Genomic DNA, 12194 nt, shown 5'->3' on the forward strand with positions numbered 1-12194 from the left:
AAGAGATGCCTTAGTAACCATCAAACTATGAATTAAAGTCACTTTGAGTGTGAAAGACTTGAGAAACATTATATTGCAAGGAATACCAGTGGCCGATGAGTTACATCTTCAGTTTTGAATGATTTAATAAAAGATCCTCCTGACAATAATAATGTGGGTAAGGGGAAATAATAGCAGGTTAATATACGTGTTTTAGCATTTCCAACAAATAGCAAATATGTCTTTCATGTTCATTTTGGCTTTTGGGCCTAAATTACTCTCATTTCATTAGTGTTAAAGGATTTGGACGTTGCTTGTGTGTTTTTTAGCAAGCTGATGCAAAAGTTCAAGTTGTACTTTCAAATCAAAACCAGCAGAGGGCAGCAATCAACTCATTTAACTCATCTCATTCAACAAAAGCGCTCTCTCTCTCTCTCTCTCTCTCTCTCTCTCTCTCTCTCTCTCTCTCTCTCTCTCTCTCTGTCTCTCTCTGTCTCTCTCTCTCTCTCTCTCTCTCTCTCTCTCTCTCTCTCTCTCTCTCTCTCTCTCTCTCTCTCTCTCTCTCTCTCATTTGTCCTCTTAAACATCTAAACTTAAATATCACATAATTTATGGAATGGAAAATCACAGCCTATAATATTCTGTAATAAAAGTAGCAGTATTGGTATCTGTAATAGTATCTTTCCCCTCTCACGATACAGTTTAGGATGGGGGATAGAAGAAGAAAACAGAGGACGCTAAGATATTTTTTAATAAAATAAAAATAAAATGTAATTAACATCAATAAAATGATTCTTGAAGACCGAGCGCTTAAGAGCCTTCAGGAAACCGTACCATTAGAGTGGAAGAGTATTGACTTGACATTGACTATAATTTGTACTATATGAACTACATGAACGTTTCAGGGCAGAAGAAGGTTAACAGAGCCAAACTCGAGACTGAGTCAGTGGGTCAAAGGGCACAGCTGGGTTTTACAGGGGTTATGTTTTAAAAGAGCAGAAGCCCCTAAAACAAACTGTCTATAACAAGTCAGTTGGTAGGACAGCTAGGTTGGTCAACGGCTGATTCGCCAGAACCTGATGAACAATGGAAAGAGCTCAAGAGTATGTGACCTCAGAACGCTTGTAAATGTTCAGACAAATCTATCATTCACAGTACTTTTAGTTCAAAAAAAACAATACAAACAAATAATTTCAATGGACATAGACTGTTCATTCTTTTAAAGGAAAACTCCCAAACTTTCTTTCCTTTAGTGTTTTTCTTGTCTGCTATAAAAACAGACCATAAAAGTATCCTAAACGTAGTCTATACTGCTCGTATGCTATATTTCATGTCTTCCAATGCCATAAGAAAACATTTATGGTGCTTTTGTGGTATTTCTAATTATCTTTGGAGTATGATCACTGTCATTATATATAAAGGGTTGCGTAAAGATTATTCAAACATGCTCTTTTTTTTTCAGAAAAACAACAGTTTACAGGTTTGGAATAATTTGAAATTAATTCTCATTTTTGGGCAAACTATACATTTAAAACATCTACTTTGTTTTAATTAACAACACTTTTGTTCAATTTGATACATTTGCAGCTTTTAGACTTTGTGTTATTTTGATTGCTAATCAATCACACCTTTAGATCATGGAAAAGTTTGGATTGTTGAACAATCTGCTTTTCTCATTAGGTGTGACAGCTGTTGCGCTGTATTAACCCATTTTATCCAAATCAAAGTGAAAACTGAGAATATGTTGTGGTTTTGTTCTGCCTAATGAGTATCATTCAGTAAAAATATACAGTGTGGAGGAAGAATTTAATTATTTCATACAGAGTGTCAACACCCCTCAAAGAAAAACAGATGGTGTTATACCATTGCTCAATCTTCATCCCGTGAATGTTATTCGCATCTTCTTTGAGAAGGAGTGGCACGCCCTTGATAAAAACAGTTTAACAGATGGCCTCTGGTTATGCGATTCCTTCGCAAAGTCTCGCAGGCATCACACAACAGATTGTGTTTAACTTTCTCAGAGCAGAACTTTGGCTGATTATGGTCATGTTGATATAAGCGATGGACAGTCAGTGAAGAATACTTCTTGTAAATGCTCAGTAAGGTCAGTGTTAAATTAGAAAGCGGTTGCTCAATAAGCAAACCCATATATTGTTGATTCTAATAGCTTGCAAAAAGTCTAAATAATCCAACAACAGGTATTTCATGATGTTTCCAATTTTCAAGAATAAGTTACTATTTACCTTGACATTCTCTTTTCATTACACCATGTTGATAAGAGATAAACACAGGCACAATAAATAGTATATTTCGTGAAAAGATGTAGATTACAGACAATATTACCATCTGGTTCTTTGTTCAGACTGGAAAGAAGATATCAAGAAAATAAAATGAATGGATTGGTTTATAAAGGTGTTTGTTAATGACTATTAAGTCATTTACAAATGAATTATAAATCACTGATAAGCAGTTATAACGGCATGAATAAAAAGGGTAATTTAAAGCAATATTTGCCAAATAGTGAGGCATTTTTAACGTGCATGGATTAAATGCTTTTTAGATGTATTTCTGCACACTTATTTAACTCAAACTACATTATTTCCGGATGTAGCAAAAATTATCATCGAGAAACTGAATGGTGTTGTTTTTGTGGTTTTCTCATTAATATCTCATGACTTATGTCACTTTTGTTAGCAGAAGTTACTTCTTACCCATGATACTCTACAAAAAGTTCATGATAGCTATCCACAGAAACATATAAAACTGATTTATTCTTGTTTATCAAGATTATCAAACTTTGTTTATCAAGATTATCAAACTAACAAAAAACACGCACAGCCATAACTTGAGATATTAATATTAATAAAAACGATAACAAATATTCTGGTATTAGTTACCTGTGAACCTTAATTTATAGGGTGTGAACCATTTTTCATATCTTACAAATATTAATAAGATGAAAAAGGGAACTTTAATGTAAAGTGAACCATTTAACAATTTCACAGTTTTTGCTACATCAGGAAATAAATCAGGAATCTGGTTTTGGATAAATATTAAGTGTGAATAAATATTAAGCATTTATAACATGTGAGTTAAAGATGGCTAACATCTGGCAGGTATTATGTTTGAGTCACCCTTTTTATTCATGCAGTTAAAACTGTTATCAATGTTTTGTAATGCACTTGTAAATGACTTAATATTCATTAACAAAAACTTTTATAATCACTTTACAAAAGGGTACCTTAAAGTGTAACACCTTCATCTGTGTGCACTTCTGTCTTCTGACCCTGTGGACATTTTGAAAACACAATTTTCACACACAACTTTTTCTAACAACAAAGAGTCACTAAAAAACTATATTTGCAATAGCCTAACATTTGCACTCAAATTGCACTCAAAACTCAAAAGAAGAGAACAACACCTATTAATACATGTTAGTAGGCTATGTCGTGATTTTCGTGATTCAGTTCGTGATTAATACATGTCAAGTATGCTATATACTTTAACAGAATTTTTCTTTATTTTCCTCACAAATCAAACAATTTCTCATTTCATTGCGAGCATACTTCTCTTTACTGACAACCACACTTCCTTGGTAATAATAAGAAGGCTACACTAACTTTTGGGGGGGAACTTTTGGTCGCTGTGGTGGAAATGACGCCACCCACCACTGTAGGACGTTGTTTACAAATGTGATTAAATACATTCATCATGATTATTTAAACTTATCATCGTGAAAATGCTGTTTTTATTAGTATTTAACTGAAAAGGTTAGGGTGAAGCGGGACAGTTACTGTAGCTCGAGATGCTCCAGCGGGAGGAGGTGTGTGTGGTCTGGACAGCAGCCCATGAAACACTCGCTGTTCGCTTCAAAGACCGCTGAAGACACATCAGATATTTCTTTGCCAGCTTTAATTTCGGGACTCGTCGGTCGGAATATTAACCTGGATTGTGTTATCGGTTTGGGCACGCTCTTGAGGTTTTTCTAAAGAGCATTAAGACGAAAATGCATTTAAACATCTGTGTGGAGTATTGCCTTGCTATTATATTCATTATGCTAAACAACACTGTCAGTTGTCAAAAAGGTAAGTGGATAGATACCCGGACTGAATGCAATCGGTTACATTTAACTCTTATGGTTAGGCAAGACTATATAGAAAATGTTGGACAACAGTTTTGATTGGTTTATTTTTTTTTTATTGCAGTTTTTATATATATTTTTTTAGCAGTTTGCAATTAATTCGATTAGTTTATTATGCAATTCGTTATTATTGTGTAAGCTATATCAATTTATTAATGTAGGCTTAGGCTATGTTGTAAATGGTCATCACACCTCAGTATTTTTTTTTTATTTATTTAAAAATATTTAGGCTACCCTTTAAGAAATTAAATTTAGCAAATTAACAATACAAATATTTTAAATAAATTCCCATTCTGACCTACATGGAGCGGATAGCGCCTTGTTGACATCACATGACCTGACGTGATTTGCACGTTGATACTGCTATAAATTATGTTTACTTTATGTGGCTTTTTTTATCATGCATTGCTCATCTGAATTTGGTCTTTTCATCAAACTTGATACTTGTAAGCGGTGCAGTAAAGATCCATCTTAGATAATCGAGCATGTCATATTGCCACTGTGCCTTTTTTCATCTACACCCTCCCATTGCCAGCAAAAGATAAAGTAATTGACCCTGGGCCCTGGACCACAAAACCAGTCATAATTCTCACGGGTATATTTGTGGCAATAGCCAACAATACATTGTATGGGTCAAAATTATCAAAATTATTATTTTTTTATGCCAAAAATCATTAGGATTATATTAAGTAAAGATCATGTTCCATGAAGATATTTTGTAAATGTCCTACCGTAAACAGACTACATACTTAAAGCGATAGTTCACCCAAAAATTTAAATGTGATGTTTATCTGCTTAAACATCCAAAATGTAGGTGTGTTTGTTTCTTCAGTAGAACACAAATGAAGATTTTCAACTTCAACAGTTGCAGTCTGCCACTCATAATGCATGTGAATGGGTAACAACTCTATGAGAGTAAAAAAAACATGCTTAAACAACATGCACAAAGAGCCCTGTGGCTCATGACGACACATTGATATCTTAAGACACGAACCGATCGGTTTCTGTGAGAAATCAAACAGTATTTATGTTATTTTCTTTTTACCTCATATCCAAACAAATCTCATCTAGTGTTCCCATCTGTCTGGTAGGGTCAAACTGTCGCGATCATATATATATATATATATATATATATATATATATATATATATATTATGTAGATGCCTCATTCGGCAGATCTGCACAAGCACTAATGAGAAATATATATATATATATATATATATATATATATATATATATATATATATATATATATATATATATATATATATATATATATATATTTCTCATTAGTGCTTGTGCAGATCTGCCGAATGAGGCATCTACATAATATATATCACGCCATTTTGACCTTACCAGACTGAAGTAATGATGGATGGGAACACTAGATGAGATCTGTCTGAATATGAGGTAAAAACAAAAAAAACAAACATAAAAACTGTTTGATTTCTCACAGAAACCGATCGGTTTGTGTCTTAAGATGTGTCGTCATGAGCCACAGGGCTCTTTGTGCATGTTGTTTAAGCATGTTTTTTTTTTTTTTTTACTCTCAGTTGTTAACCATTCACATGCATAATGTCTGGCAGACTGCAACCGTTGGCATTAAAAAATCTTAATATGTGTTCTACTGAAGAAACAAAGACACCTACATTTTGGATGCACTTTTTGAGTAAGCAGAAAAACATCACATTTTCATTTTTGGCTGAACTATCCCTTTAATTTTGGAGAATCTTGAAGGGGATATTCACAATATTAATATTTTTTTTTTTTTTTTTTACAAAATATGGTCTCGTTCTAACAAACTATACATCAAAGTAAAACTTATCAGCTTCCAAATGATGTATAAATCTCAATTTTAAAATACTGACCCTTTTGATGGTTTTATGGTCCAGGGTCACATATCTCAGGATAGACTGCAAAGGATATCATTTCTATTCCTCAAAGAACCCTGAAATGTTCCCACAAAAACACTAAGCAGCACAATTGTTTTGATAATATAAAAATGTTCCTTGATCAGCATATTAGATAAACATATTTTATAAACACATATTATATAAACACATTCCATACGTCTATGTTATATTTGTTTTTTTGAGCAAAACTAAGTGTGTTTTTGTGTGTATTATTGCAGTGGAGCCCTCTGAATGCAGTCGTGGGGGTTATACTGTTCTTCAGAGCCCGTACCGAAGCACCAGGTTCAGCTCACAGCAGCTGCTCCAGTCTGCCCTGCAGGAGCTCGTTTGTGATCATTCACTCTCTCCTGGATGGTATCAGTTCCAGATCTTTGATAAGCCGGCCCGTATGCCCACCAAATGTGTGGAGGTACAGTACATCTGTGTAATCAGTCCAGCCTGCTGAACAATGGTTCCTTTATGTTATGTTTCTATATGACGGTAACTCCTACAGGTGAATCAGTGTGGAACACAAGCCCCAGTGTGGCTCTCCCTGGCCGAGGGAGAGACTCTCCCACGCCCTCTAGAGGTCAAGCAGATGACGGCCTGCGCTACCTGGCAGTTCCTCGGAAGCGGCAGTAAAGACTGCTGTCTTTTTCGCCTGCCTGTCACCGTACGCAATTGCGGGGACTTTTATGTGTACTTACTCCAACCGACGCAAGGATGCATGGGATATTGCGCTGAAGGCAAGTCGATGAACCTCACTGGCCTATTCGAAATGTTAGCATGATTATGCATCCCAAAGGTTTTGAAAAAAAAAAGACAGAAATCATGCTATTCAAAGTGTGGTGTTTGAAAAGCAATGGAGGGTATGCATTAACGTCACTTTCTCGTCAGAACACGCCTCCTTAGCTGGACTGAGTGGCAAAAGAACTGCTGCATGACTGGATTAAATAGGTGAAACTGCTAAAACACTAGCAGAACAAACAATTATCCATTTAAACTTAAGGTTAGACTCAATATTGTTTATTACAACATACCAAAAAATCCAGTGACAAAAAAAAGGACAAAATTGTCTAGTGGATGTAGCTGGTATGGTACATTTTGTGCCCCTAAGTAGTGGAAAACAGTGGTGTTATTGTACCCTAAGGACAAATTGTGTACTCTTAAAGGTACAGTTATACATTTTATTCCACAAGGAATGTCTACACTCAGCCAGGAATTGTGTTTCCTGACATGTATATGAGCCTGATTTCCACCCTGGGGAAATACATAAGGCAAATTTGCCTGTGAACATTTTATAAATACAATATAGGTAGGTCTAGGAGGACCAATATATGTAGGTCTAGGAGAAGCGCACCAGTCAGTGAAGAAGCACGAGTCGCAAGTAAGTGTTTTTGAAATACTCTGTATTTGCTGTATTGCTTAGTGTATTAATTACTAGAAGGAGGATACTTTTTGATTTTGTACTTATTTTTCTATTCATAATTTTATTACGTGAGCTATTTGCAATTGCACTTTAAACACGGCTGTTTGAAGCGCCCGCATTTTACGCTGTACGCAATTGTCAACTGTTATCAACTAATATTGGTGGCTTTTAGCACAGGTAATGAGTCATAGTTTGGTTTTGATTTGAGTCATTGGCAGCCTGTTGCGCTGATTAATCTTTGGGATAATTATAAGGGCGGACTGTACATTTAAAGCCAAGCCGGTTAGTTGGTCATTAGGAGGAGCGCACTGGTCACTGAAGAAGCATGCTGACACAAGACGATAACTGCGAATCCACATTTCACATGAGTCCAGTTGTTTCTGTGAATTGCATCGATCCATTTGCTTCTCTATTCTGTAGCTTTCGACAGTCTGTAAAAATATACCTACGATTTCTTGTCAAATTTATTTGTACCGTCAGTCTCAAAGCTCATTTTAAATGTATTTGTGTTTTTCACAGCATTCACACTCAAAACCAATGCTGCCACTCAGTCTTTTTGCCACTCGGCGGGTGTAACCGCAGTCACTCCGCCTGACGGTGACGTCACGTGCATACTCTCCATAACGAGTTCAAAAAGAGACTCACCATTACATTTTATTATATTCACAGAGATGTCAGAATCCAATCAAACCAGCTGTAATGGGAGACAAAGGAATAGCGATGGAACCTGCAGTGGTAAGTAGTCCATACTTGTCCACCAATATTTTAAAACTTCATCACCATATATACCATGCTTGTGAAATACAGTAAAATGAACTGCTACATATTATCTGAAAGGTTCCCCAGATTTCTTTGTCACCCAGGCACTAAAACAGTCTAGAGTTGGTAATCATATGATTGGAATGTTCCTGCCCCCATGTTATCCTGCTAATGAATCTAGCAGAAGTTTGTGTATTTGTGTTGTTTTTGTGTTCTAACTGTGGCATGGAGCGTCGCCTTGGCAGCTGATCACAAGTGATCCTTCTCCTGGTCTTAGGCCCCAAAACAGAGGCTCTTGTCTACTTTTCTTTCTAGTGGAATCCTTCACCAAACTTACTTTTATAAGTTTTCTTCATCAGGCGTCATGAAGCATGTCTTGGAAGTGAAAGAAACATGATGATTAAGAGTTTGGCCTGAAACCAGTGACCCCCCTCTATTTCACACAAAATGGTTTTAATGTTCTCCGAATTCACTATGGTAATGCATAAACCTTGCTGTTTCATACTCATGTTGAATGAGTTGAAAACATGTTGATTTTGTAAACAGTAATGGACATACAGCAGTTTCCCCAAATCTGAAAAGGCAGCATTAGAGTTTACAGAAATCTGTTACCCTCTGGCTTTAATGACTTAACCCTTTATGGTACAGAGTTGCCATCAGAGGTGGTAAAAGTACTCAAAAGTTATACTCGAGTGAAAGTATATATACCTAAATAAAAAAATACTCCAGTAAAAGTAGAAAGTCCTCCATTCAAACATCACTTGAGTAAAAGTACAAAAGTATCAGATTTAAAACGTACTCAAGTACCGAAAGTAAAAAGTAAATATTCAAATTAACTGTAAATATCAATAATTAAGCAGATAAAATCTTTTGGGACTGATATGCAATGCTTTAATTGAACAAATGATAAGATTAGATACTGCAATTAAGAATTTGTTAGATTTGCAATTAATAGGAGACAATGAAGCACCTTAACGCAGTATAGGGGTTAAACTTAAAATAGACGTGTTCTAGGGCTGTAACGATATGCGATATGAAATAGAAATCGCAATACGCAGGTCCACGAACCTGTATCGCGATGTGAGAAGGCAGAATTGCGACACACCCCTTCCAACTCCCAGAATTATCCTTCCTGTCCAGGTCCAACTTTTAAGTCAGCAGTATGGCAACATTTCAGCTACCCGGTGGAGAACAAGGATGGCAATCGTGTAGTTGAAAAGACCCACACAATTTGCCGTAAGTGTTTCAAGAAGCTTCCCCAACCGGCTGGCAACGTGGTGTGAGCGTGGCGTTTCTGTTGCGTGTCATCCGCGGGGCGGCTGCTGGCGTTTTCTCTTTCTTTGCACACCAGAAGCGTGTCTGACGCGGCGCTTCTGTTGGTATTGATGTACAGGAGGCCCTATACTTCATGTTAAATATATATTGCCTATTGGTACCGCAAAGAAAATGTCGGCAGTAGCCTATTGACCATACAGATATATGGTATTGACGGCAAAATAGGCTACAAAATACTGTACAGAATAAAACTGTTTTGTCCCCCCCATATCGAGGTTTGTATCGTACCGTGGGTCAAAAATCGTGATACGAACCGAATCGTGGGTTTGGTGTATAGTTACAGCCCTAAAGTGTTCCATAACATTATCTCCATAAAACAGATGAGGAGCAAGATACTATACACTAATTCAAAATTAATTCAAAAGCCATAACCACAATGACATATTACATAACAATTAGTTAATAGTCATGTGCCTCAACAAAGCCCCTTTCACACTGCACGTCGGACCCGCAATATTCCCGGAACATTGCCGAGTCGCCTTCTGTGTGAAAGCAACCACGTCCCGGGATTGATTACTGAATTCGACCCGGGTCGGGGACCTAGTAATATTGCGGTATTCGACCCGGGACGAGCAATGTGTGAACAAAAGCCGAAACTAATGCCGCAACGTGTACGTAGTTATCGTGCGACTCCTAGAGCTTGTTTCTTCAATAACACAACCCTGCAGTGCCAGAAGAGCTCGTCGGTGTTTTAAACGCAGAGAGTGTTCGTATACAAAAGAAACTAAAATTAAACAAGCAGAAATGTGCGCAAACTGGACACAAGTCGAGACCACGGAGGCGGAGCTCCTTACTATCCGCGCTGAAGCTGAGATCGCTCGCCATTATACGTCACATCAGGATGTCACATGTCAACTCGACCCAGGACCGTTAAGCATTGTGTGTGAAAGCGCACATATTACGGTATTTCGCTGGCAGTGTGAATGGACCAAATCTAGTGGCCCGGGAACAAATGCTGGGTCGCATTATCCGTGTATTTGCCGGAATCGCAGTGTGAAAGGGGCTCAAGTAAAGTCATACTATAATTTTGCCAATTGTTATGATTAATGATTAATTAAACAGACAACCGAGAGTCGGAATGCATGGCTTTGAATAGCCTACATGAATTTACATTATTAGTTAATGTAATATGTTATTAGGGAATTATTGATGTCATATTTAATTAATAGCAATTCATATGTTACTTAATCTATTAATCATAGAGAATGTTCATTAGTTGCTGATGCAGTAATCATTAATAAATGGTTTAGTTCTTCATTAGTAATACATTAACTCATGATTATCTGTGCATTAGGCATGAATTATAATAGTGCACCTGTATTGAAAAATGTTACTGATGTTTTCATAGTAAATTTTGTGCCGCAAAATAAAAAAGTTGGGGAAACACTGAGCTAACGTTAGTGTGGCAAACCTGACTTGTCAGCTTTTCCAAGTCTATACCCGACTGGATCATCCATGAATGACCAGACCGGTTTGGAAATCAAGTGATATAAATACTTAATACTTGGAGCGGGCATGGGGAAATGTATTGGAGTAAAAAGTAAACTTTGCCTTTAATATTGTAGTGGAGTAAGAGTAAAAGTATATGCAAATAAAATATACTCAAGTAAAGTACAGATCCCCGAAAAAAATACTTAAGTAAAGTATCAAAGTATTTTTACTTGATTACTTACCACCCCTGGTTGCCATATTGCAACAATTAGTTTCTACTCATTTCCTTGTTATTCAGGAAACAATACAATATATATCGCACTATGGGAATTAAAAAGGCAGGCCTTAAGGTAGCCAATGATGAGCTGTTTTTAAGTAAAAGGACATTTGAATGTCTCTCCAAAACAATCTTTCCCCTGTCTAATTTCTAAATCATCCCTTATCAAAGATTTTTTTATCAAAGATTTTTTTTTTTTTTTGCATAATCTTTGGAATGTAAATTATATGTTTCTATTCACAAATCAACTTTGTTTAACATAATTTTTCTGTAAATTGAGAAAATATTACCTGCACACTGTACCGCTACGAAAAAATGGGTATGTTTCCAATGCTGTACCACAGTGGAATTATAGTGATGTTTTTCTCTATCGGGATTTTTTTATACATAGTAGCATCAATAATATAATTGCAGTTATAAATAGACAGTACGTTTTCAGTTTATTTGTATTTATATATAAATAACCAAATTATTTCTTCTTTTCAGAAAATGAAAACAGCAATATTTTATGAAAAAAGCAATAGGAAGAGTGCAGAGTTAGCTCTTCCATGTGATGAGGGAGAGAATGAGTTTTGAAGATGAGTTTTGCCATTTTGAAGGTTAAAATATAGGTATCTACTTATTTTTGATTTGCATAGGTTCCAAGTATATAAATCTGTACTAAATGTGCATTTTAATAGAAAATAATTCTTGATAGAAAACCAACTTTTTTGACCATTTTACATTGTGGTACAGCATTGCCAAATGGCATGACATTTTTCAAAAATCTGTTTTGATTTGTATGATTGAAGCTATTTCATGTAATAAAAACGTATTTAAAAAAAATAGTTCATGGTTATAGCATAATGCATAGAGGGTTTTTCATCACACTTTAGAATACGGTCCAATTCTTTCTAGTAACTACATTTTTTGATTGGGTATGATATTGAGTGTTTATATGGTCATGCAGAA

At 36.0% G+C, this 12194-nt stretch overlaps 1 protein-coding gene across 1 annotated transcript in view; it reads left to right on the forward strand.

Moving 5' to 3' along the window:
• Nucleotides 1–3720: 3720 nt before the first annotated feature.
• vwde (von Willebrand factor D and EGF domains) overlaps nt 3721–12194 on the forward strand; it is a 38613-nt gene continuing 30139 nt past the window's right edge. The window contains exons 1-4 of the mRNA XM_067450786.1: nt 3721–4064; nt 6252–6442; nt 6527–6758; nt 8111–8176. Coding sequence (XP_067306887.1) covers nt 3986–4064; nt 6252–6442; nt 6527–6758; nt 8111–8176 — 568 coding nt within the window. The 5' untranslated portion in view covers nt 3721–3985. The remainder of the gene's footprint in view (nt 4065–6251; nt 6443–6526; nt 6759–8110; nt 8177–12194) is intronic.

Source organism: Pseudorasbora parva, chromosome 8, assembly GCF_024679245.1.
Source record: "Pseudorasbora parva isolate DD20220531a chromosome 8, ASM2467924v1, whole genome shotgun sequence".
NCBI classification, from domain to species: Eukaryota; Metazoa; Chordata; class Actinopteri; order Cypriniformes; family Gobionidae; genus Pseudorasbora; species Pseudorasbora parva.